A 27,894-nucleotide genomic window follows, 5' to 3' on the forward strand; every position below is an offset into this window, starting at 1 on the left:
CAGCCCCAAGCCAGCCAGCCCCGATATCCCCTTGCTCAGTACCTGTACCATCCAATTTAACGTGACCTCCCTCATCCAGAACAGGCCGGGTTCCGGATAAGGGAGATTCAACCTGTATCAGTAGTGGTGACCATTAAACTACCACATTATCATAAAAACCCATCTGGCTCACCAATGTCCTTTAGGGAAGGAAATCTGCTGCCCTTACCCGGTCTGGGCCGATATGTGAATCCAGACCCACAGCAATATGGATGACTCTTAACTGCCCTCTGAAATGCCACCACCACCTTTTCGAGGGCAATTAGGGATAGGCAACAACACTCAAGAAGCTCGACACCATCCAGGACAAAGCAGCCCGCTTGATTGGCACCCCATCCACCGCCTTAAACATTCACTCCCTCCACCAGCGGTGCACCGTGGCTATAGTGTGCACCATCTACAAGATGCACTGCAGCAACTCACCAAGGCTTCTTTAGCAGTACCTCCCAAACCTGCGACCTCTACCACCTAGAAGGACGAGGGCAGCAGGTGCACGGGAACACCATCACTTGTAAGTTCCCCTCCAAGTCACACACCATCCTGACATGGAAATATATTGCCGCTGGGTCAAAGTCCTGGAACTCCCTTCCTAACAGCATTGTGGGAGCACCTTCACCACACGGACTGCAGTGGTTCAAGGAGACAGATCACCACCACCTTCTCGAGGGCAATTAGGGATGGGCAATAAATGCCAGCCTTGCCCACATCCCATGAATGAATAAAAAAAAAACTTGCATTTATATATCACACCTCATCATGCCTCTTGGGATCTCACAAAGCATTTCACACCCAGTCAAATACTTTCTTTTTTTTGGTCTGATTTCGCTTCTGTGAAGCACTTTGGGGTGATTTTCCAGCTGCTATATAAATGCAAGTCATTCTTGTTAGCCAAACATCACAGCCCATTTGGGTGAGGCTCACAAACAACAAATGGGATAAATGATCAGTTCAGCGGGGTTTTTTTTTCAGGTGTTGGCCAGGTCAGCGATGCTTCAGTCACTGCGGGGTCTTTTATATCCGTCCGAATGGGCAAACTGGTCCGTAATTCGGAAGCGGCACCTCCAACAATGCAGCACCCCCTCAGCACCGAGATAGTGTTGAGCCTGGCCTTGTGCACGCGTCCTGCAGTGGGGTTCTGACCCGGGAGCGAGAGTGTGACTGAACCGAGCCAACCTGGCAGTTGGAATAATTACAAGTGGAAATGACAAAAAAAAAGTTATCTTTATCTGTTATCACATTATTACAAAAAAAAATACATCTTCTGCACATTCCTATTGTTAATGGTCATGAATTGGGGAAAACAAATCTAACCTAATCCATCTAATTCTGTAACAATGGCAGTAAACCATCTTGCTGAGTAATGCTAGTGTAGGCAGCACACAGTCCGAAAATAAATTTTGCTCCAAAAACTAAGAACTACAAAAACAAACAGTGAGAAGAAACAGCTGTGGCTCAGTGGGTGGCTCCCTCGCCTCTGAGTCAGAAGGTTGTGATCTGAACGGCTCAGTTACAGTCTTCAGCAGAAAATGTTGGAGTGGGACTTGAACCCAAAAATCTAGGCTAACACTCCCAGTGCAGTGCTGAGGGAGTGCTGCACTATCGGAGGTGCCGTCTTTTGGATGAGACGCTAAACTGAGGCCCCGTCTGCTCTCTCAGGTGGACGTAAAAGATCCTCTGGCACTATTTCAAAGAAGAGCAGGGGAGTTATCCCCGGTGTCCAGGCCAATGTTTATCCCTCAATCAACATAAGAAAAACTGATTATCTGGTCATTATCACATTGCGGTTTGTGGAAGCTTGCTGTGTACAAATTGGCTGCCAAGTTGCTCACATTACAATAATGACTACACTTCAAAAGTACTTCACTGGCTGTAAAGCGCTTTGGCACGTCCGGTGGTCATGAAAGGCTCTATATAAATCCAAGTCTTTCTTTCTTATCCATATTCGTTTTGTCTGAGGGGAGAATCAATATTTGTTACATGGACAGTTCTTGGAACTTTAATTCAACCTCAAAGTTCCGCAACATTTTCTGTTGAAGACTGTAACTGAGCCGTTCAGATCACAAGGTCTCACATTTGATCTATCTTGGAGGTGCTGAAAGCTACAATTGGCTCCAGCATCACTGGCAAAAGAGGACAAAAAAAACCAAACAAATCATGTCTAGTTAGACATGCATACATAGGCGAGGGCCAGGACTGGGCTAACTTGTGATGTCCCGCAAAGGTTAATTATGCTGACTGTTATGTCTTTAGATGCTCTGATAATGACTCCACGAGGCTAAGTGTTGTACTTGAACTGGAGTGAACTTAGTCCTTTATTTATAACTCCAGAGTGAGGATCACACCTGGTGGCCTGCCTTTTATACTAGGCCAGGCACACCTGTACAGGTATCCTGCAAATCTCCCACTGCGGTGCCCTCTGGTGGCACACCTTGTAATAGTGCAAGCAGTGGCCATGTAGGATACATGACATCACTCTCCCCCAAACCTTTAATGCAAATCGCCTCTGCATTGACTGTGCTCTGGGCATAGCTCTATCTGGTTGACCCTTGGCGGGTCATTTCTATCTTGGGTGAGTGGTTGGTGTTTCGTTGGCAGTAGAGTGCTGATGGTTACTGTTTGTGTGTGTCCATGACCATTCCATTCTCTCCGCCCCACATATAGATTATGCCGGAGGCTCATTACATTCAAGTCCAAAAAAAAAGTTTGCATTACATTTGTGGTTCTGTTGTGAAGCAAGACTGGTGAGATACATTATCGATACTTACTGGGGATTGGTGACCGGTGCGTAAGGACAAGCTAGTTACAGAATTGCTGGATGGTGTCCCTGCAGTCTGGTGGCGGCGCGATGCCCAGTGCTGGCAGTGGGAACCCAGTTGGCTCAAGTTGCCTGCTCTCGGGGCTGTTGCCGTTGCTCCTAGCGTCGGGCAGGTTCACAGATGCCTGTGATCTCCCTGTCCTTTCTTTGCGCCCTGGGTCGCTGCTGCTCCCTGAGGAGCTGTTGTCTAGCAGTGCACAGGGAACTGCTGACTCGCTAGCCTGGGCGTTGTTTGGTTTGGGATCCTGGCTGGTCCCGGTCCCCTTTGGGAGAACTGTTGCGGGTGACCCTTCATTCCCAGGCGTAGCCTTGGTGGCGATAGGGTCTGGGAGCTGCGCCTTAGCACAGTTTGCTTTTTCAGGCTCGTGGTGGTTGGTGCCATCAGGTGCCTGAGAGGTGGAGCCGATCAGGGACATGGTATCGATACCGATGCTGTGGCCCTCCTGAGATCGCTTGCTCTGCGGCTTGTATGTATTGGCTGCTTGTGGCCACACTCCATGGTGCATAACTCTGGTCCCAGGGATGCAGGCTACTACATTGGGTAGCTCGCTGGACCTGTGTGCTCCCGGTGGGTGTCTGCCCGCTGCATTGACTGAGTGCAGTTGAAATCCTACATCGCATAATGTTTCATTACTCATTGTAAATAACCTGTAGCTCCGATCACGATCGCGCGCCTTTTCTTTGCTTATTGCATGTACACAACGCTGATCATCAATTTCGCATCTTTCATCTGGCTCACAGTTGCTATTACATTGAGACTCTTCTTTGTTTATTGCATGCACACAATTCTGATCAATTGCACATTTTAGATCTTACTCACAGTTGCTCTTACATTGTTTGAAAATGTGGAACTGTCCCTTTAAGTGTGGTGGATTGCAGGCCTCCTGTAAGAGAGCCTTGCTATCTTTACCCCAATCCTCTTCTCTGTTTGGTGCCACATGTTGCTCCATCAGCGCTGCACCTCGTGGTCTGGCCACCATCTTTCCTCCATCCACGATGTCGACTGCGGTGATCCTCTTCTCCCCGGGTTCTGTCACCGAAGCTTGGAAGTCGCCTTTGGATCCGATTTTCTTCCTCCAGAGTCCTGCCACTGGAGCCTGGAAGATGTGTTCGGGTCGTCTCAGCTGGATCATCTCGGCTGCGTGGTCTGTGCCTCGGATGCTGTGTTGGTCTGCTCTCAGGTACCAGGTCCACCCTCAAGTGAGGGCTTGCTTTGCCTCCAAGCGCGGAGGACGTCGATCGCTGGAGGGATGAAGTCTTCCCACTTCCAATGGATCTTCTCCATTCACCTTCTTCCAAGTAGCGTTGGTCCATCACCTGCAACAATCCAGAGAGGTAACTTGTGCACTGTGCCATCATGGAGTACCTTGACATCCGCATTACCAACGACTGGGATAACTTCATTGGTGTAGGTGCGCAGCTTTGCCTGAACTGGGACCAACTTTGGTTGTTCAGCCGGATTGTCCCATAACCTCTCAAAGGCTTCTTGATTCATTACTGACTGGCTCGCCCCATGTCCACTTCCATGAAGACTGGAACGCCATCTGTCTCAACTTCCATCCTCAACGGGGAACACTCGGTGGTGCCATATAGCTCATCGTGGGGCTGAGCTGCCTCTCTGCCTATCGTTTCATAATCCGCGCTGAATTCATGGCCATCTGCAGACTCTTCATCAACACAGTGAGTCATATTTCTCTTACACATTCACTGGAGGTGGCCCTTTATGCTGCAGCCTTTACACACATAGTCTTTAAAACAGCGCTGGTGAGCCCTGTGATTCCCTCCACAACGCCAGCATGGAGCTACTGGACTAGCCCTCCCTCGGCGGACTCTGAGTTAAGGGTCTCGGGGGTTGTTCTCTCTTCCCTGAGAAAGTTCGCGTTCTACAGACCAGCCTCTAAAAGGCGCCACTCTGTGCACAGTACTTGCCGGGTTTGAGTCCTGAGGAAGAGTTATCTACCTCGAGCCGCAGGTCGAGGTCATGAATGCCTGGCTCACAGAGGTGGCCTTCTGAAGTGTGACTGTGGTATCCGCAGACAGTAACTTATGAAGAAGGCCCGCATGGCCGATTCCAATGACAAAAATGTCCTGCAGCGCTTCGCTGAGGTGGTTGCCAAAATCACACGGTGCCGCCAGCCTCCTGAGGTCTGCAACATATTTCGCGATTTCCTAGCCTTTGGGCCGTCGGTGGGTGTAGAACCTAGTCTGGCTGTGAGGATGCTCTCCTTGGGCTTGAGTTGCTCTTGGATCAGCGTTACGAGCTCCTTGTACGTCTTGGTCGTTGTCTTAGCTGGCGCCAGCAAGTCCCTGATGAGGCCATAGATGGTCGGCCCACAACTGGTTAGCAGGATAGCTCTGCGCCTATCAGCCAGTGTGGCCGGGTTGTCGCCAGCCAGGTCGTCGCCTGCCAAGTCGTTTGCTGTGAAGAAATGGTCGAGCCTCTCCACAAAGGCGTCCCAATCATCACCATCGGCGAACTGCTGCAACTTACCAAGGGTAGCCATTTTCGTGTGAAGGTCCGTAATCTCGTCGCCAATTGTTGTGTCTTTAGATGCTCTGATAATGACTCCACGAGGCTAAGTGTTGTACTTGAACTGGAGTGACCTTAGTCCTTTATTGATAACTCCAGAGTGAGGATCACACCTGGTGGCCTGCCTTTTATACCAGGCCATTCACACCTGTACAGGTAACCTGCAAGTCTCCCACTGCGGTGCCCTCTGGTGGCACACCTTGTAATAGTGCAAGCAGTGACCATGTAGGATACATGACACAGCCAATCACCATTAGCTGCTGAGAGGTTGTTTCCCCCTGGCTGGGTGTCTAAGGGGTTCACAGTCTCAGGATAAGGGGTCAGCCATTTTGCACAGATGAGGAGGAATTTCTTCACTAAATAGGGTTGTCAATCTTTGGAATTCTCTTCCCCCAAAGGGCTGTGGATGCTGTGTCGTTGAGTATATTCAAGGCTGAGAACGATAGATTTTTGGAGTCGAGGGGAAAAAAGGGATATGGAGATCGAGCAGGGAAGTAGAGTTGAGGTCAATGATCAGCCATAATCATATTGAATGGCGAAACAGGCTCAAGGGGCCATATGACCGATACCTGCTCCCAATTCTTATGTTCCTTTCAGCCATGCTTCTCATCATCGACGTGTGATTCTTAATGGAAAAAATGCGTACGAATATATTGACCAGCCTGCCGACACTCAATGCGCAGGCTCAATAGTAGAGACTGGTCATTTGGACAACACCCACCCACGGAAGCTCACCCCGGTATGACTGAGTGCCTTTAGGAGGGGAAGGAAGACAACAATAACTTGTATTTATATAGTGCCTTTTGATATGTCCTTACGATACATTATAAATGCACACGAGGCCCATATTTGAGAGCAGGTCACTCTGTGACCAGTTACCTTTATTACCAAGACCTCAAGTGATGAAGGTGGGTGGAGCTTCCCCTTTTATACCTGAAAGTCCAGGTTAGGAGTGTCTCCCACAAGTTCACCCCCTTGTGGTCAATATTCTCAAGGTGTACAACTTAGGTCAGCTTATACATGGGTTACAATGATAGTTGAATACATGACATCACCTCCCCCCCTCCCCCCCCCAAAGTCTTATTGGGATCACAGGTTAAGTCTCTCTGGTGGTTTATGCTCCCTTGTAGAGTGCCTGAGTTGGGGCTCCGGTTGTTGGGTGCTGGCCTGAGTATCTGCTGTTTGCGGTGCCTCAGGCCTGACCGGACTGCCCACAGTGACTGGGCTCTCCTCCACTCGGTTCCGATGTTCTGTCACCTGTGGTGGAGTAAACTCTACGTCGTGTTCTTCCTCTGCTTCTTCTATGGGGTTGCTGAACCTCCTTTTTGTTTGATCCACGTGTTTGCGGCAGATTTGTCCATTGGTAAGTTTAACTACCAAAACCCTATTCCCCTCTTTGGCAATCACAGTGCCTGCAAGCCATTTGGGCCCTGCAGCGTAATTAAGGACAAAAACAGGGTAATTGACATCAATACATCGCGCCCTCGCATTCCTGTCATGGTAGTCACATTGTGAACTGATGCCTGCTCTCAACAATTTCTTTCATTTGGGGTGTATACGGGATAACCTGGTTTTGAGCGTCCTTTTCGTTAGCAGCTCTGCGGGTGGAACCCCTGTGAGCGAGTGTGGTCGGGATCTATTGGCCAACAGGAGGCGTGATAAGCGGCTTTGTAGGGAACCCCCTTGGATTCTGAGCATCCCGTTTGATGATCTGCACTGCTCATTCCGCCTGGCTGTTTGAGGCTGGCTTGAACGGTGCCGTTCTGACATGGTTGATTCCATTGCCTGCCATGAGGTCCTGGAATTCAGTGCTTGTGAAGCACAGGCCATTGTCGCTGACCAAGACATCCGGTAGACCATAGGTGGCAAACATTGCCCGTAGACTTTCTATTGTGGCTGAGGATGTGCTTGAATTTTAAATCCAGTTGGATTGGCACACTCAATCCAGTTGGAGTAGGCGTCTACTACAACCAAAAACATTTTTCCCATGAAAGGACCTGCGTAGTCCACATGGATGCATGACCATGGCTTGGCAGGCCAGGACCATGGGCTAAGGGGGGCTTCCCTGGGTGCGTTGCCCAGCTGAGCACACGTGTTGCACTTGCGAACACAAAGTTCCAGGTCTGCATCTATCCCTGCCCACCAAACATGTGACATTCATCATGACAATGCCCAGGTGCTCATTGTGAAGTTCTCTGATAAACACCTCTCTGCCCATCTGGGGCATGACTACTCGGTTTCCCCACAGTAGGCAATTGGCCTGAATCGAGAGTTCATCCTTGCGCCTATGAAATGGTTTAAATTCCTCAGGGCATGCCCCGTACGTGGCTGCCCAGTCCCCATTCAGGACACATTTCTTAACTAAAGACAGTAGCGGGTCTTTATTTGTCCAGACTTTAATCTGACGGGCTGTCACAGGTGAGCCTTCGCTTTCGAAAGCTTCAACAGCGATGACCATCCCAGCATCATGCTCAGTTGCCCCCTCAGTGGTGGCTAGTGGGAGCCTGCTGAGTGCATCGGTGCAGTTTTCAGTGCCCGGTCTGTGCCGAATTGTGTAGTCATAGGTGGCGAACGTAAGTGCCCACCTCTGTATGTGGGCTGATGCATTCGCATTTATGGCCTTGTTGTCGGCCAAAAGGGGTTTGTGATCTGTCTCCAGCTCAAATTTCCTGCCAAACAGGTACTGGTGCATTTTTTCTACTGCATATACACATGCTAGCGCTTCCTTTTCTACCATCCCGTAGCCCCTTTCTGCCTGGGACAGACTTCTGGAGGCATAAGCTACCGGCTGTAACTGACCCTTGGCATTAACATGCTGCAACACATACCCGACCCCATAGGACAACGCATCTCACGTTAAAACAAGTTTCTTACACGATCATATAACGTTAACAGTTTGTTGGAGCATAACAAATTGCGTGCTCTATCAAAAGCCCTTTGCTGACTGTCCCCACAGACCCAATCGAAACCTTTGCGTAGGAGCACGTATAGAGGCTCTAACAGCGTGCTCAATTTGGGAAGAAAGTTAACAAAATAGTTCAGGAGCCCCAGGAAGAAGCGGGGTCTGGGTGCTCTCTGGATCGCTTCCGTTTTGGACGCAGTCGGTCTGATCCCGTCTGCTGCTACCCTCCTCCCCAGGAATTCTACCTCTGGAGCTAAGAAGACGCACTTCGCCTTTTTCAGTTGCAGCCCTACCCGGTCCAGTCTGCGTAGCACCTCCTCCAGATTGTGGAGGTGTTCTTCAGTATCGCGACCCATGATGAGGATGTCGTCTTGAAAAACCACCGTCTCTGGAATCGACTTGAGGAGGCTTTCCATATTTCGCTGAAAGATCGCGGCGGCCGAACGAATCCCAAACAGACATGTGTTATACTCAAACAACCCCTTGTGTGTCGTGATGGTGGTCAGCTTCTTCGACTCACTCGTCAGCTCCTGGGTCATGTAAGCTGAGGTCAGGTTTGAAAAAAGTTTGCCACCGGATAGCGTCGCAAAGAGGTCCTCCACTCTCAGTAGCGGGTACTGGTCTTGGAGTGACACCCGATTGATGGTGGCCTTGTAATTGCCACATATCCTGACCAACCCATCCGCCTTGGGCACGATTACGAACGGGCTCGCCCAGTCACTGAATTCGACTGACGAGATGATGGCTTCCCTCAGCAGGTGATCCAATTCGCATTCTATCTTTTCCCGCATCACGTACGGCACCGCTCTGGCCTTCTGATGTACTGGCCTGGCGTCCGAGTTTATGTGAATCACTACCTTGGCCCCCATGAAAGTGCCGATGCCGGGTTGTAATACTGAGTCAAATTTGTCCAGGACCTGTGAGCATGATACTTGCTCCATAGAAGAAATTGCATTGACATCGCCCCATTTCCAGTTCATGACAGCAAGCCAACTCCTCCCCAGTAGTGCGTGACCATCCCCCGGGACTATCCAGAGTGGCAACCTGTTCTCCGAATCTTTGTGGGTCATGACCACAGTGGCACTGCCTAGCACCGGAATGATCTCCTTTGTATATGTCCGTAGCTGTGCGTCAATCGGCAATAATTTTGGCCTCCTGGCCTTGGACACCCACAACCTTTCGAACTGTTTGATACTCATCAGGGACTGGCTGGCCCCCGTGTCCAGCTCCATTAATACTGGGATGCCATTGAGGAGCACTTTCATCATTTTCGGTGGTGTCCTGGTATATGAACACAACATGGTGCTCAACTCGCTGAACTTCAGCTTCCAGCGATTTCCCCCGATTTCCCCCAGTATTCATTTGGTCTTGTAGGGCTTACATCGGGCCCGTCCTCCTCGTACATCAACCTGGCTGTAGGCTTCCTGCACATACGCGCCAAGTGACCGCTGACGTTGTAGTTTATGCAGGTATATTGCTGATACCTGCAAGTTCTGGCTGGGTGTTTGCCTGCACACCTCCTGTATGAGCTGGAGGCCCCGTTGTTGGAAACAAAAGGTCCATTACCAGTCGATCGTCTCTGACTGTCTCTGTAACTGTCCTTAAGCGCACCATTAACAGGTGTCGATGGCCCCATTACTGGCCGCATTGTCCACTACGATGGCATGAATCGCCGTTCAGCTAGCCATTGTCTCTGTTGAATTCCCCCTTTGGGTTCGACTACATGCTGGGGCATGTCCGATTGCCCTTGTCTGCCTAGAGAACTGTGTGCCGCGTTAACAATGTTGACTCCCTGGTCGTTTGCTGCATTTGAGCCAAGATTTTTGTCATACATCATTCTGGTCTCTTCCTCCCCTGAGATAAATGTCTGGGCTATCAGAGCCGCCGCTTCCAAGGTCAAGTCTTTGGTCTCAATCAGTTTCCTGAAAACCCCAGCGTGCGCGATGCCCTCAATAAAAACATCTCGCAGCATCTCCGCTCTGCATGCACCTGGGAACTTACATCGGCTCACCAGTCGCCGGAGATCTGCCATGATGTCCGGAACGCTTTGTCCTTCTCGCCGCCGGTGCGTGTAAAACCAGTGTCTCGCCATATGCATGCTGCTCGCCGGTTTAAGGTGTTCCCCGATCAACTTACTGAGCTCTTCGAACGTCTTGTCCGCCGGCTTCTCTGGCGCTAGAAGGTCCTTCATCAGGGAGTACGTTCTGGATCCACAAACTGTCAGGAGATGAGCCGTGCGTTTGTCGGCCGAATCCTGTCCCGACCATTCCTTAGTGACAAAACTTTGCTGTAGTCTCTCAATAAAGTCATCCCAATCATCACCAACACAGTACCTCTCTTGTGTGCTGCTAGTGGCCATGCTCGCGTGGTTGAAATCCCAGTTTCTCGTCGCCAATGATATGTCCTTACTATACAGTATAAATGCACACGAGGCCCATACTTGAGAGAAGGTCACTCTGTGGCCAGTTACCTTTATTACCAAGACCTCAAGTAATGAAGGTGGGTGGAGCTTCCCCTTTTATACCTGAAAGTCCAGGTTAGGAGTGTCTCCCACAAGTTCACCCCCTTGTGGTCAATGTTCTCAAGGTGTACAACTTAGGTCAGCTTATACATGGGTTACACTGATAGGTGAATACATGACACCTTTAACATAGTGAAATGTCCCAAGGCGCTTCACAGGAATATTGTGAGATAAAAAATTTGACACTGAGCCACATAAGGAGAAATTAGCGCAGGTGACCAAAAGCTTGGTCAAAGAGGTAGGTTTTAAGGAGCGTCTTGGAAAGAGAGGTAGTGAGGCGGAGAGGTTTAGCATGTCATTCCAGAGCTTAGGGCCCAGGCAACAGAAGGCACGGCCACCTATGGTTGAGCAATTATAATCAAGGATGCTCAAGAGGGCAGAATTAGAGGAGCGCAGACATCTCGGGGACTGGAGATTACAGAGCTAGAGAGGGACGAGGCCATGGAGGGATTTGTAAACAAGGATGATAACTGTGAAATCGAGGCGTGGCTTAACCGTTGCTTAAGGCATTTAGATGGGTGATGGGGGGAAATATCCTGAACATTACACTGTCTAAATTATTTTGATTCATCATTTGTAAATAATACAGGCACATTTCAACCTCTGTTAACCTTTCAATGGAAAATCTCAGTTTTTCAAGCATAGAATTCATAAACATTGGAGAAGGTCAGGGAGCGGAGAATTGATGATGTAATCGCACCTGGATAGGCAGTGTGTTGGGTGGCCCTTGATGAGCTGTACTGGCGACAATTAACACTCACAAGGTTGCTGACGATATTGATCGGAACACAATGTTCACCACGTAACCCCGCAGCTTCTCGAGATTGCAATAAACACTGAATTAAACCTTTCATCCAATAAAAACAAGTGTATCATTATTCTGGAACCACTTCGAATGAAGTGTCCAATCACGGCAGCATTTGACTTTGCCGCTGTCACTGACACAAAAGCTGCTCCTTTAACTTATGTACGGTAAGGTATCTCAATACACTGTCCGAGCATGTGCCGAGCTATTCTCATAATCCAGAGAATGAGAGTTCAAATCCCACCACAGTAGTTTGAGAAATTCAATTCACTTTCAAAAACACTTGCAATTTGAAGTAAAAAGCTGGCATCAGTAAAAGTGACCATGAAGCTGTTGGACTGTAGTAATAAGTTAAATCTGACTCACTAATGTCCTTCAGAAAGAAAGACTTGCATTTATCATGATCATCATCATCATCATCATAGGTAGACCCTCGAAACGAGAATGATTTGCTTCCACGTCAAAAAGGGATGAATTCACAGGTATTTTAATGAAGGACCTAATATTCCAGATCCCGAACGACATGTTGAAGGGTGGAAGATGCCTGTGCATGGATTTTTTTAACGTGTGGTGGCCGTTGCACACCAGCCACCACACGGACTTGACAGAGCTAGGTCTTGGTCCAGTGGCAAGGGTTAACGAAGACGACTGGAGACCAGCTCTGCTGCATAGACCTAGTGCGCACACATATCGCAGTGTGGGCTGGCCCACGCTGCCCCTGGGCCCTCGCCTCTTCTTTGACCCGAACTCTCGCCTGTCCTGGGCCCTGATCACATCCCTCTACGAACGCTTGCCGCTCCTTCACCCTGCCCTCGTCACTCCTGCTGTACTTGCCCACATTGCAGTCAGCCGTCGCCCTCCTGCAGTAGCACGCGCTGCTCCCTCTAATGGCCCCGGCCTGCTAATAGTCTGGCAGGCCGGGACTGCACCGATTTCCGGGCCAGGCCGCTGCACGCTGCTGATTTATACAACACCCTTCATGAGCTCAGGACGTCCCAAAGCGTTTACTCCCAATGATTGAAGCTTTTGGAGTGTAGTCACTGTTGTAATGTAGGAAATGCGGCAGCCAATTTGCGCACAGCAAGCTCCCACAAACAGCAATGTGCTAATGATGACCAGACAATCTATTTTATTTTGTGATGTTGATTGAGGGATAAATATTGGCCCCAGGGCACCGGTGATAACTTCCCTGCTCTTCTTCGAAATAGTGCCGTGGGATCCTTTACGTCCACCTGGGAGAGTAGATGGGGACCTCGGTTTAATGTCTCATCTAAAGACGGCACCTCCGACAGTGCAGCTCTACCTCAGCGCCGCACTGGGTGTGACAGCCTGGATTTTGTGCTCAAGGCTTTGGAGTGGGATTTGAACAACAACAACTTATATTTATATAGCGCCTTTAATGTAGTGAATCGTCCCAAGGCGCTTAACAGGAGTATTATGAGATTTTAAAAATTTGACACCGAACCGCATAAGTAGAAATTTGGCAGGTTGATCAAAGAGGGAGGTTTTAAGGAGCGTCTTGAAGGAGGAAAGAGAGGTAAAGAGGCGGAGAGGTTTAGAGAGGGAATTCCAGAGCTTGGGGACTAGGCAGAAGGCATGGCCACCAATGGTGAAACGATTAAAATCAGGGATGCTCAAGGGGGCTGGAGGAAATTACAGAGATAGGGAGGGGCAAGGCCATGGAGAGATTTGTAAACATGGATGAAAATTTTTGAAATCGAGGCGTGGCTTAACCGGGAGCCAATGTAGGTCAGCAAGCACAGGGGGTGATGGGTGAACGGGACTCGGTGGCAGTTAGGACACAGGGCAGCAGTACGTAAACCCAACTAGTTTTCGTAGGGTTGAACAAATTCGATGGAGGACCTTAGTCGTGACAAGCTTCCAACTCCTTGTGTAGTACTGGAAAAAAAAAGAGCCAGTGTGCATGATGGCGAAAATCCATTGGACACATTGGTCAACTGGTCATCATCACCAAGCTCATGGTCTACCATCATCATCATCATAAGCAGTCCCTCGGAATCAAGGAAGACTTGCTTCCATTCTTAGCATGAGTTCTTAGGTGGCTGTGCAGTCCAATATGAGAACCACAGTCTCTGTCACAGGTGGGACAAATAGTCGTCGAGGGAAAGGATGGGTGGGACTGGTTTGCCGCACACTCTTTTCGCTGCCTACGCTTGATTTATGCATGCCCTCGGTGACGAGACTCGAGGAGCTCAGCGTCCTCCCGGATGGTCTTTGGCCAGAGACTCCCAGATGTCAGTGGGGATGTTGCACTTTATCAAGGCGGCTTTGAGGGTGTCCTTGTAATGTTTCCACTGCCCACCTTTGGCTTGTTTGCCATGAAGGAGTTCCGCGTAGAGCGCTTGCTTTAGGAGTCTCGTGTCTGGCATGCGAACAATGTGGCCTGCCCAGCAGAGCTGATCGAGTGTGGTCAGTGCTTCAATGCTGGGGTTGTTGGCCTGGACGAGGACGCTAACGTTGGTACGTCTGTCCTCCCAGGGGATTTGTAGGATCTTGCGGAGACATCGTTGGTGGTATTTCTCCAGCGACTTGAGGTGTCTGCTGTACACGGTCCATGTTTCTGAGCCATACAGGAAGGCGGATATAGAGCATGAGCTTGGCGACAGTTTTGAGGGCCTGGTCTTCAAACACACTTTTCCTCAGGCGGCCAAAGGCTGCACTGGCGCACAGTGCTGTGCGGTCTACAGGGCTTTAATGATACCCGCCCTCCTGTATGGCTCAGAGACATGGACCATGTACAGTAGGCACCTCAATCATTGGAGAAATATCACCAACGATGTCTCCGCAAGATCTTGCAAATCCCCAACATCAAAGCACTGACCACACTTGAGCAGCTCCGCTGGGCAAGCCACAGTGTTCGCATGCCTGACACGAGACTCCCAAAGCAAGCGCTATACTCGGAACTCCTACACGGCAAGCGAGCCCCAGGTAGGCAGAGGAAAATGTTTCAAGGACACGCTCAAAGCCTTCTTGATAAAATGCAACATCCCCACCAGCACCTGGGAGTCCCCGGCCAAAGACCACCCTAAGTGGAGGAAGAGCATCCAGGAGGGCGCTGAGCACCTCGAGTCTCATTGCCAACAGCATGCAGAAATCAAGCGCAGGCAGCGGAAGGAGCGTGTGGCAAACCAGACTCCCCACCCACCCTTTCCTTCAACCACTGTCTGTCTCAGCTGTGGCAGAGAATATAATTCCCGTATTAGACTGTTCAGTCACCTGAGAACTCATTTTTAGAGTGGAAGCAAGTCTTCCTCGATTTCGAGGGACTGCCTATGATGATGATGATCACTGCAAACCTGGGCTTGTTACCGACCTCTAGTTCATGAGTGCAGCTCTTAACCCTTACCCTGCTCCCACAGACCACACATTTAGATAGGTCTATCAGTGCCTGTAAATGTTGAAAGGCCATAAGCAACATTCCATCAAGGAAACATGAAAGTTATGAGGGGGGACATTTTGTTCCAAAGAGGCCCACGACGAGCAAAGTTATCAATAGTCTGCACTTATCTGCCTCTATATTACTCAACCTAATTTAGCACATTGCCTTCTAACTCAGTGTGACCTTGTAGGCAGTCTGGTATAACTGCCAAAAATAGGACAATTGGCAGCTGAAGAGAAAAATTAATTATCAGTTCCAAAAAAAGGTGAGGGGTCAAATCTGTAGCACACAACTAAATATTGGAGAGCTCGTTCTTAGAATTCTTTCCAAAAAAGGTGCACTGCACTAGTGAACTAACCAACCAAATAATGTGGTGGTATGGTAAGGGTCTGGTAGTGTAATGGGAATGCTGCTCGACTAGTTATCCCGAGGCTTGAACTAATAATAGAGAACGCTAGTTCAAATCCCACCATGGGAACCTGAATTTGAAATAAAATTTGAATTTAAAATAAAAAAAAAACGGTATCATTAAAAGTGAACATGACAATGTGAAAACAAATATCCTTTAGGGAAGGAGACGAGTTGCCCTTCCTCGGTCAGACTGCAATCCTGCACCATGGTGGTTGACTCTTCACTGCCCCACCAAGTGGCCGCAACAAATCACTCAGTTCATCAAACCCCTCACCAGCTTTTCAGGGCAACTGGGACAGGCAATAAATGCAAGTGTACATAGGATTACATAGGATATATGGCACAGAAACAGGCCATTCGGCTCAACCACCCCTGCTCCCCCGCTCTCCCTTACACATCGCCCCCCCGCTCTCTCCTACACATGGCCCCCCCGCTCTCCCTTACACATCGCCCCCCCCGCTCTCCCTTACACATGGCCCCCCCGCTCTCCCTTACACATGGCCCCCCCGCTCTCCCCTACACATGGCCCCCCCGCTCTCCCTTACACATCGCCCCCCCGCTCTCCCTTACACATGGCCCCCCCCGCTCTCTCCTACACATGGCCCCCCCCGCTCTCCCTTACACATGGCCCCCCCCGCTCTCCCCTACACATCGCCCCCCCCGCTCTCCCCTACACATGGCCCCCCCCGCTCTCCCCTACACATGGCCCCCCCCGCTCTCCCCTACACATGGCCCCCCCCGCTCTCCCCTACACATCGCCCCCCCCGCTCTCCCCTACACATGGCCCCCCCGCTCTCCCTTACACATGGCTCCCCCGCTCTCCCTTAAACATGGCCCCCCCCGCTCTCCCCTACACATGGCCCCCCCGCTCACCCTTACACATGGCCCCCCCCGCTCTCCCTTAAACATGGCCCCCCCGCTCTCCCTTACACATCGCCCCCCCGCTCTCTCCTACACATGGCCCCCCCGCTCTCCCTTACACATGGCCCCCCCCGCTCTCCCTTAAACATGGCCCCCCCGCTCTCCCTTACACCACGCCCCCCCGCTCTCTCCTACACATGGCTCCCCCCGCTCTCTCCTACACATGGCCCCCCCGCTCTCCCTTACACATGGCCCCCCCGCTCTCCCTTACACATGGCCCCCCCGCTCTCCCTTACACATCGCCCCCCCGCTCTCTCCTACACATGGCCCCCCCGCTCTCCCTTACACATGGCCCCCCCGCTCTCCCTTACACATGGCCCCCCCGCTCTCCCTTACACATCGCCCCCCCGCTCTCTCCTACACATGGCCCCCCCGCTCTCCCTTACACATGGCCCCCCCGCTCTCCCCTACACATCGCCCCCCCGCTCTCCCCTACACATGGCCCCCCCGCTCTCTCCTACACATGGCCCCCCCGCTCTCCCCTACACATGGCCCCCCCGCTCTCCCCTACACATGGCCCCCCCGCTCTCCCCTACACATGGCCCCCCCCGCTCTCTCCTACACATGGCCCCCCCGCTCTCCCCTACACATGGCCCCCCCGCTCTCCCTTACACATGGCCCCCCCGCTCTCCCCTACACATCGCCCCCCCGCTCTCCCCTACACATCGCCCCCCCGCTCTCCCTTACACATGGCCCCCCCGCTCTCCCCTACACATCGCCACCCCCCCCGCTCTCCCCTACACATCGCCACCCCACCCCCGCTCTTCCCTACACATCGCCACCCCACCCCCGCTCTTCCCTACACAACGTCCCCCCACACCCCCGCTCTCCCCTACACATCGCCACCCCCCCCGCTCTCCCCTACACATCGCCCCCCTCCCCACCCCCGCTCTCCCCGACACATCGCCCCCCCCCCACCCCCGCTCTCCCCTACACATTGCCCCCCCCCCACCCCCGCTCTCCCCTACATATTGCCCCCCCCCCATTCCTGCTCTCCCCTACACATCGCACCCCCGCACCCCCACTCCCGCTCTCCCCTGCACACCGTGCCCCCCGCCCCGCTTTCCCCTGGGGAGAGGGTGTGTTGTTGGGGAGAGGGTGTGTTGTTGGGGAGAGGGTGTGTTGTTGGGGAGAGGGTGTGTTGTTGGGGGGAGAGGGTGTGTTGTTGGGGGGAGAGGGTGTGTTGTTGGGGGGAGAGGGTGTGTTGTTGGGGGGAGAGGGTGTGTTGGGGAGAGAGGGTGTGTTGGGGAGAGAGGGTGTGTTGGGGAGAGAGGGTGTGTTGGGGAGAGAGGGTGTGTTGGGGAGAGAGGGTGTGTTGGGGAGAGAGGGTGTGTTGGGGAGAGAGGGTGTGTTGGGGAGAGAGGGTGTGTTGGGGAGAGAGGGTGTGTTGGGGAGAGAGGGTGTGTTGGGGAGAGAGGGTGTGTTGGGGAGAGGGTGTGTTGGGGAGAGGGTGTGTTGGGGAGAGGGTGTGTTGGGGAGAGGGGGTGTTGGGGAGAGGGGGTGTTGGGGAGAGGGGGTGTTGGGGAGAGGGGGTGTTGGGGAGAGGGGGTGTTGGGGAGAGGGTGTGTTGGGGAGAAGGGAGTGTTGGGGAGAGGGGGTGTTGGGGAGAGGGGGTGTTGGGGAGAGGGGGTGTTGGGGAGAGGGGGTGTTGGGGAGAGGGGGTGTTGGGGAGAGGGTGTGTTGGGGAGAGGGTGTGTTGGGGAGAGGGTGTGTTGGGGAGAGGGGGTGTTGGGGAGAGGGTGTGTTGGGGAGAGGGGGTGTTGGGGAGTGGGGGTGTTGGGGAGTGGGGGTGTTGGGGAGAGGGGGTGTTGGGGAGAGGGGAGTGTTGGGGAGAGGGGGTGTTGGGAGGGTGGGGAGGGTGTGGTGTTCTCCCAGAAAGAAAACTGCCTTCTGTCTGTCTCCCACCTTTAACCTCCAATCTTTTTAAAAATGAAATCACAGGATGTGGCGAGCATTTATTTCCCATTCCTAATGGTCCTGGAGAAGGTGGTGGTGAGCCGCCGCCTTGAACTGTGTGGTGAAGATTGCTCCCACGGTGCTGTTAGGGAGGGAATTCTAAGATTTTGACCCAGCGATGATGAAGGAATGGTGATATATTTCCAAGTCAGGACGGTTGTGATTTGGAGGAGTACTTGCTGGTGATGGTGTTCCCATGCACCTGCTGCCCTTGTCCTTCTCGGCGGTTGAGGTCACGGGTTTGGGAAACACCTCTATCTGTTTTTGTCTCTCGAGAGCTTTCTTCTCTCCATTGAATGGATGTTGCCATGGTCACTAACCCACTGCCCTTTCCTCTCTCATTCCTCCCTGGCTTCAATTCAGTTGCCCTACATGCCCCTCTGACAAATGACATCAGGGAGTTGAGGTGAATAGTATCGATGAATTTAAGGGATAGCGAGATAAGTACATGAGGGAGAAAGGAACAGGATATGCTAGTAGGGTGAGATGAAGAGGGGTAGGAGGAGGCTTGTGTGGAGCATAAACACCTGCACGGAGCAGTTGGGTTGAATGGTCTGTTTCTGTACTGTAAATACTATCTCCTGCTACAATTCATTCTCTTTCTCTCAGGACTTCAAAACTGTGGAACCTTAGCTCAGTCATCCCTTTCTCCTACAATTTCACACGCTTTCAAAAAGCCAAAACACCCAGTTTTAACTTTCATACAGTGTCGATGTACAAAGGGACCTGGGTGTCCTTGTACACCACTCATTGAAAGCAAACATGCAGAGCAAGCAGTTAGGAAGGCAAATGGTATGTTGGCCTTCATTGCAAGAGGATTTGAGTACAGGCACAAGGATGCCTTACTACAGTTATACAGGGTCTTGGTGAGACTGCACCTGGAGTATTGTGTGCAGTTTTGGTCTCCTTACATAACAAAGGATATACTTGCCATTGAGGGAGTGCAGCGAAGGTTCATCAGACTGATTCCTGGGATGGCAGGACTGTCGTATGAGGAGGGATTGGGTCAACTAGGCCTGTATTCACTAGAGTTTAGAAGAATGAGAGGGGATCTCATTGAAACATATAAAATTCTGACGGGGTTGGACAGACTGGATTCGGGGAGGATGTTTACCCTGGCTGGGAAGTCTAGAACAAGGGGTCACAAGTCTCAGGATACGGGGTAGGAAATTTAGGACTGAGATGAGGAGAAATGTCTTCACTTGCATGGAATTCTCTACAACAGAAGGCTGTGGAGGCCAAGTCACGGAATATATTTAAGAAGGAGATAGATAGATTTCTAGACACAAAATACATCAAGGGGTATGGGGAGAAAGCGGGAATATGGTGTTGAGATAGAGGATCAGCCATGATCACATTGAATGGCTGACTTGAAGGGCCAAATGGCCTACTACTGCTCCTATTTTCTATGTTTTACCTTTGACTTTGTGGGTGGGCATTCTCCAGTGCAGGGAGCCGCTTTGCCAACTGACTGAATGATGAATGCATTTGCAAATCGCGAGCTCTTGAGAATAGCTGCCATCTCTTCATCCACGGCAATTTCCTCTCCTTCCTGCCCAACAGAATAAAGTCCAAAAAATACATATATTCAAGTCCATTCAGGGTGATGTGACAAGTGGTAATCAGCGACAAGCTGCCACTGAGCCACCTCTGTAGAATGTGGAACTCGCTATCACAGGAAGTGCTTGTGGCAAATAGCTTCGATGCTTTCAAAAGGAAACTAGGCAAGTACATGAGAGCAAAGGGATTAGAAAGGTAAGCTGAAAGGCTGAGGTTAGGCAGGTGGAATGGGCTCGTGTGGAGTATAAATGGAGTAACTATTTGTACTAAGTTTCCCGCACATGGGCAGAAGCGAGATTTAGGACGAATATCACTGACTCCGTCCACCCCCTGCGCAATGCCCACTAACGCTTTTCTGCACGTGTGTCCAACACCACGTTGCCTCCGATCCATCCAGCAGTAGCTGGACGCATCCGCCAAGCCCCCCGCAGCACCGCAAGCGTCTGATTGGGCTGGGGGAGGGGGGGGGGGGCGGGAAGAGAGAGCAGGGCGGCAGGGAGAGCTGGGGAGGGAAGGAGGAGAGCTTCGGGTGGGAAGGAAGAGAGAGCTGGGGGGGTGGGAAGAGAGAGCTGGCGGGGGGGGAAGGGAGAGAGAGCTGGGGGGGGGGGGGAGGAAGAGAGAGCTGGGGGGGAGGAAGAGAGAGCTGGGAGGGGAGGAAGAGAGAGCTGGGAGGGGAGGAAGAGAGAGCTGGGGGGGAGGAAGAGAGAGCTGGGGGGGGAGGAAGAGAGAGCCGGGGGGGGAGGAAGAGAGAGCTGGGGGGGGAGGAAGAGAGAGCTGGGGGGGGAGGAAGAGAGAGCTTGGGGGTGAGGTACAGAGCTTGGGGGGGAGGAACAGAGCTTGGGGGGAGGAACAGAGCTTGGGGGGTGGGGGAGAGAGAGCTTGGGGGTGGGGGGGGGGGGAAAGAGAGAGCTTGGGGGGGGGAAAGAGAGAGCTTGGGGGGGGGGGCACTCAATTTTAATTGTAGATTTTGATCTCATTGGGTAGGTTAGGATTTGAAATATGGCACTTACGTTAAACGTATAGTTGATGTCAAACTCCAGCTTCTCTTTACAGCCCGTGATTGAGCCGTTGTACGTAGCACGGCACTTTTCTCTCGGTGAGCTGTCTGGGATTTTGAACAGCCGGTATGTGGCAGAAACAAACTTGTAGTCACCTGAGAAATGAAGAAAAATTAAAACGGTCTTTAACAAAAAATTTGCAACAATCAACTCAACCCAGCATTGAGATTTAAATCAAAATATGCTGCCACTCTACTTTTATATAAATTCTAATGACATGCCAATGGGACAGGCTGGTGGGTTAAGGTTGTGATGGAGATAAGCAGATGTTAGCTGCGAGAGTTGGCTGATCTACCAGCATACCAACAGAGCCCAATCTTCATAACAATGATACAGCACAGGGGGCTATTTGACCCATCGCTTCTGTGTCAACTGTGGCTCAGTGGGTAACACTCTCGCCTCTGAGTCAGAAGGTTGTGGGTTGAAGTCCCACTCCAGAAACTGGTGCACATAAATCTAGGCTGACACTCCCAGTGCAGTGCTGAAGGAGTCTACACTGTTGGAGGTACCGTCTTTCGGGTGAGACATTTTAAACCGATGCCCCGTCTGCTCTCTCAGGTGGACGTACAAGATCATTATTTCAAAGAAGAGCATGGGAGTTATTCCCAGTGTCCTGGCCAATATTTATCCCTCAATCAACAGAACAAAAACAGATTATCTGGTCATTATCACATTGCTGTTTGTGGGAGCTTGTTGTTCGCAAATTGGCTGCTGCCTTTCCCACATTACAACAGTTACTACACTCCAAAAATAATTTGTTGGCTGTAAAGCACTTTGAGATGTCCGGTGGTCATGAAAAGTGCTATATAAATACAAGTCTTTTTTTTCTTTCTTTGAAACAGCGATCCAATTAGTCCCATTCCACTGCGCTTTCCCCATATTCCTCACGCTGCCATTACCATCAAGCCAGGGAACCAACCCGGGTTCAATGAGGAGTGCACAAAAGCATGCCAGGAGCAGCACCAGGCATACCTGAAAATGAGGTGCCAAACTGGGGAAGCAACAACACAGGACTCCATGCATGCCTAACAACAGAAGCAGCATACTACAAGATTATGCTGATGGTGGAAATCTGAAATAAAAACAGGAAAGTGCTGGAAATATTCAGCAGGTCAGGCAGCATCTGTGGAGAGAGAAAGGTCATCGACCTGAAACATTAACTCTCTTTCTCTCTCAACAGAAGCCGCATGCTATAGACAGAGCTAAGCGATCTCACAATCAGCGGATCACATCAAAGCTCTGTAGTCCTGCCACATCCAGTCGTGATTGGTGGTGGACTGTAGTGTATGGAGGAGTCAGACTGAACACTGTGAGCTCAAAGTAAAGTGTGACCTTAGTCTTTTATTGCAGGTCTCCAGAGTGTCTCTCCAATCTGTGAAGCTTCTTTATATACCTATGCTCCGGGGATGAGCCATCTGGTGGCTGTACAGAGTAAATGCAAGTATACACATATAACAACACTCCCCCCCCCGACCCCGCCTCAAAGTCAATAGTGTAACTATTTACAATGTGAGTCGATCTGGGGCCCTTCTTGCCCTGGTTGATCGTCTCGGGATGAAAGCTGGTGTTGTTGAATCATTTGTTGGGCCCTCGCTGGGCTGCTGTGCAGCTGGCCCTGCAGGGCTGCTGTGGATGATGCGTTCTGCTTGGTGGTCAACCGAGGTGCCAGTTGCCACTGTTGTGTATGTTGGGGGATCAAAAAAGGTAGGGTCCAAGGTGGGTTTCTCAGGATAGTCCGTGAATCTGAGTTTGATTTGGTCCAAGTGTTTCCGGTGAATGAGTCAATTTGAAAGTTTGACCCGAAACACCCTGCTCCCCTCTTTGGCCACAGTAGTGCCGGGAAGCCACTTGGGACCTTGTCCATAATTTAAAACAAATACGGGATCATTGAGTTCAATCTCACGTGACACATTTGCGCTATCATGGTAGGCACATTGTTGAAGCCGCCTACTCTCTAACTGTTCATGTAGATCAGGATGAACTAACGAGGGCCTTGTCTTAAGTGCTCTTTTCATGAGCAGTTCAGCAGGTGGGATCCCAGTGAGTGAGTGGGGTCTCATGTGGTAACTAAGCAGGACTCGGGATAGGCGAGTCTGCAGTGAGCCTTCAGTTACCCTCTTCAAGATTTGCTTGATGGTTTGCACTGCTCTCTCTGCCTGACCATTGGACGCTGGTTTAAACGGGGCAGATGTGACATGTTTGATCCCTTTGTGGGTCATGAATTCTTTGAAATCAGCACTGGTGAAACATGGCCCGTTGTCGCTCACCAGAACATCAGTTAAGCCGTGTGTGGCAAACATGGCCCGCAGGCTTTCAGTAGTGGCAGCGGAAGTGCTAGCCGACATTATCTCACATTCAATCCACTTGGAGTACGCATCTACAACCACAAGGAACATTTTACCCAAGAATGGGCCTGCATAGTCGACGTGTACCCTAGACCACAGTTTGGAGGGCCAAGACCATAAACTTAGCGGCGCCTCCCTGGGTATATTGCTCAACTGCGAGCATGTATTACATCTGTGAACGCAGCACTCTAAGTCCGCATCGATACCGGGCCACCACACGTGGGATCTGGCTATCGCTTTCATCATTATGATGACTGGGTGGGTACTGTGGAGATCATTGATGAAGGTCTCTCTGCCCTTCTTGGGGACCACTACCCGATTGCCCCACAGAAGGCAGTCTCTGCCTGCATAAACATTTCATTTTTGCGCCGCTGGAACGGCTTTATCTGTTCCTGCATTTCCACTAGGACACTGGACCAGCTCCCGTGAAGCACACAGCTTTTGACTAGAGATAATAAGGGGTCCTGGCTTTTGATCTGCCGGACAGTGACGGGTGATTGCTCACTCTCAAATGCTTCCATAACCATGGCTAGATCTGCGGGCTGCGCCATTTTCACCCCTGTGGTGGGCAATGGCAGCCTGCTGAGAGCATCGGCGCAGTTTTCTGTGCCTGGCCTGTGGCGGATGGCGTAGTTGTATGCGGACAACGTGAGCGCCCATCTCTGGATGCGGGCCGACGCGTTAGTATTTATCCCTTTAGTCTCGGAAAACAGGGATATAAGTGGCTTATGGTCAGTTTCCAATTCGAATTTTAGCCCAAACAGGTATTGATGCATTTTCTTTACCCCATAAACACACGCTAACGCTTCTTTTTCAATCATGCTGTAGGCTCTCTCAGCTTTGGACAGACTCCTGGATGCATAAGCAACCGGTTGCAGTTTCCAGAAATCATTAGCTTGTTGCAATACACATCCGACACCATATGATGATGTATTACATGCTAGTACCAAACGCTTATATGGATCGTACAACACAAGCAATTTGTTTGAGCATAACAATTTTCTCGCTTTTATAAAGACATTTTCTTGGCATTTGCCCCAAACCCATTCGCCCCCTTTTCATAATAAGACATGTAGTGGTTCTAGCAGTGTGCTGAGACCTGGTAAGAAGTTACCAAAGTAGTTTAAGAGTCCCAGAAACGACCTCAGCTCCGTTACGTTCTGTGGCCTCGGTGCGTTCTTGATTGCCTCCGTCTTCGCGTTGGTGGGCCTGATGCCGTCCGCCGCAATCCTCCTTCCCAGGAACTCCACTTCAGGCACCAGGAAAACGCACTTCGAGTGTTTTAACCTGAGCCTCACGTGGTTGAGTCGACTAAGAACCTCCTCCAGGTTCTGCAGATGCTCGGCTGTGTTCCGACCTGTGACCAAGATGTCGTCCTGGAAGACCATGGTGTGTGGGACCGACTTCAGTAAGCTTTCCATGTGTGCACCCCATGTACCTCTGCCTCCTCTATCTAAGGCTCTGGTTCGTAGTGATCCTCTGTGGATCTGTCCTTCTCTGCAACATGGTGGTTTGCAGGTTTAGCAGGCTTAGCAGCTTGCCTGCCCACTCGTTGGAGGTGTCCCATTGTTCCACAGCCCTTGCAAATGTATCCTTTGAATCGGCATGAATGGAAACGGTGATCACCCCCGCAGCGCCAACAAAGTGTTAATGGCCTTGCATTCATCACCCTTGATGGTGGACTCTGAGACATCTGTGAATGTGTAGCTGCAGGTATGTGTGACCTGCCCTGTACGTTACGATTCGAAAACAACATCACTTTGTTCACAGTACTTGTAGCAGCACTTGTGTGCTGAGAGATTTGCTTAGTAATTCACTAGTGGCTATTGCTATGCCTTACTCAAGGTTGAGGTCTCTACAGTCAAAAGCTTGCAAAGTATGGTTTTGTGGCCACTGCCAAGTACGAAAAAGTCTCTGAGCATGTGCTCCAAATGTCCTTCAAATTCGCCATGTCCTGCAACGCGTCTCAGCTCGGCAACATAACTCACCACTTCCTGGCCTTCAGACCTTTTGTCGGTGTAGAACTGGTACCTCGCCATCAGACCACTTTCCTTTGGGTTCAAATGCTCTCGAACCAGTGTGCACAAATCGTCGTACGATTTCTCTGTGGGTTTCGCTGGAGTGAGCAGATTCTTCATGAGGCCATATGTTGGTGCCCCACAGATGGTGAGGAGGATCGCTCTACATTTGGCAGCGCTCTCTTCCCCATCTAATTCGTTGGCCACGAAGTATTGGTCGAGTTGCTCCACAAAAGTTTACCAATCATCTCCTTCCGAAAATTTCTCCAGGATGCCCACTGTTCTCTGCATCTTTGGGTTCGCTATCTGTATCTTGTCGCCAGTTTTAGTATATGTAGAAAGAGTCAGACTGAACACTGTGAGCTCAAAGCTCAAAGTGTGACCGTTGTCTTTTATTGCAGGTCTCCAGAGTGCCTCTCCAACCTGTGAAGCCTCTTTATACACCTGTGCTCCCAAGGAATGATGGGATCCCTTGGGACTCCAGCGGATGAGCCCCCTGGTGGCTGTACAGAGTAAATGCAAGTATACATATATAACAGTGGACAATTACACAGCTAACAATGGAGGCGGCTCCATGAATAGCCCCATCCTCAATGATGGCAGAGCCCAGCACGCATGTGCAAAAGACAAGGTTGAAGCATTTGCGACCATGTTCAGTCAGAAGTGCCGAGTGGATGATCCATCTCGGTCTCCTCCTGAGGTCCCCATGACCTCAGTCAATTCGATTCACTTCACGTGATATCAAGAAACGACTGACGCACTGGATACAGCAAAGGCTATGGGTCCCGACAGCATCCCGGCTGTCTTGCTGAAGACTTGCGCTTCAGAACTAGCCGCGCCTCTAGCCAAGCTGTTCCAGTACAGCTACAACACTGGCATCTATCCGGCAAAGTGCAAAATTACCCAGATATATCCTATCCACAAAAATCAAGATAAATCCAATCCGCCAAATTACTGCCCCATCAGCCTACTCTCAATCATCAGCAAAGTGATGGAAGGCGTCATCAACAGTGCTATAACCTGCTCACCGATGCTAAGTTTGGGATCCACCAGGGCCACTCAGCTCCAGACCTCATTACAGCCTTGGACCAAACATGGACAAAAGAGCTGAATTCCAGAGGTGAGGTGAGAGTGACTGCCTTTGACATCAAAACAGCATTTGACTGAGTGTGGCATCAAGGAGCCCAAGTAAACTTGAAGTCAATGGGAATCAGGAGGAAAACTCTTCACTGGCTGGAGTCAGACCTAGCACAAAGGAAGATGGTTGTGGTGGTTGGAGGCCAATCATCCCAGCCCCAGGACATCGCTGCAAGAGTTCCTCAGGGCAGTGTCCGAGGCCCAACCATCTTCAGCTGCTTCATCAATCCTCCATCATAAGGTCAGAAGTGGGGATGTTCGCTGATGATTGCACAGTGTTCAGTTCCATTCGCAACTCCTCAGATATTTAAACAGTCCATGCCAGCATGCAGCAAGACCTGGACGACATTCAGGCTTGGGCCATAAGTGGCAAGTAACATTCGCGCCACACAAGTGCCAGGCAATGACTATCTCCAACAAGTGAGAGTCTAACCACCTCCCCCTGACATTCAACGGCATTACCATCACCGAATCCCCCACCATCAACATCCTGGGGGGTCACTATTGACCAGAAACTTAACTGGATCAGCCACATAAATACTGTGGCAGGCCAAGACCGGGTCAAAGGCTGGGTATTCTGCCGTGAGTGTCTCACCCACCGACTCCCCAAAGCCTTTCCACCAGCTACAAGGCACAAGTCAGGAGTGTGATGGAATACTCTTCACTTGTCTGGATGAGTGCAGCTCCAGCAACACAAGAAGCTCGACACCATCCAGGACAAAGCAGCCCGTTTGATTGGCACCCCATCCACCACCTTAAACATTCATTCCCTCCACCACTGGCACACCTTGGCTGCGGTGTGTACCATCTACAAGATGCACTGCAGCAACTCGCCAAGGTTACTTCGACAGCAGCTCCCAAACCCATGACCTCTACCACCTAGAAGAACAAGGGCAGCAGGCACATGGGAGCACCATCACCTGCAAGTTCCCCTCCACGTCACACACCGCCCTGACTTGGAAATATATCGCCAAAATCCTGGAACTCCCTCCTGCAGAGCACTGTGGGAGTACCTTCACCACAGGGACTACAGCGGTTCAAGAAGGCGGCTCACCACCACCTTCCCAAGGGCAATTAGGGATGGGCAATAAGTGCTGGCCTTGCCAGCGACGCCCACATCCCAGGAACTAATAAACAACAGAGCTCTGCCATTGGCTGCATGCAGGTTTGTGCACTGCTTCCTTCTTGCTTTAGGCCAAGCAGGAACAAGGCAGACATGAGAGCACCCTTAGGACTTAGCTGTCATCCTTGACTGTCAGAAGGTCGTGGGTTCGAGTCCCATTCCAGAGACCTGAGCACAAAAATCTAGGCTTACACTCCAGTGCAGTACTGAGGGAGTGCTGCACTGTTGGAGATGCTGTCTTTTGGATGGGACGTTAAACCGAGGCCCCATCTGCTCGCTCAGGTGGGCGTAAAAGATCCCGTGGCACTATTTTTAAGAAGAGCAGGGGAGTTCTCCATGGTGTCCTGGCCAAT

The 27,894-nt window shown here is 51.0% G+C and overlaps 1 protein-coding gene across 1 annotated transcript in view; it reads right to left on the reverse strand.

Annotated features, from left to right (window-relative positions):
* The window catches only part of LOC139255574 (arsenite methyltransferase-like), a 107,318-nt gene that overhangs the window by 33,172 nt on the left and 46,252 nt on the right, over nucleotides 1-27,894 (reverse strand). Inside the window, exons 9-10 of the mRNA XM_070873952.1 lie at nucleotides 20,871-21,013; nucleotides 19,718-19,852 (exon numbers count right to left, since the gene is read on the reverse strand). Of these exons, the coding sequence (XP_070730053.1) occupies nucleotides 19,718-19,852; nucleotides 20,871-21,013 (278 nt within the window). The remainder of the gene's footprint in view (nucleotides 1-19,717; nucleotides 19,853-20,870; nucleotides 21,014-27,894) is intronic.

Source organism: Pristiophorus japonicus, chromosome 3 (assembly GCF_044704955.1).
Source record: "Pristiophorus japonicus isolate sPriJap1 chromosome 3, sPriJap1.hap1, whole genome shotgun sequence".
Classification (NCBI taxonomy): domain Eukaryota; kingdom Metazoa; phylum Chordata; class Chondrichthyes; family Pristiophoridae; genus Pristiophorus; species Pristiophorus japonicus.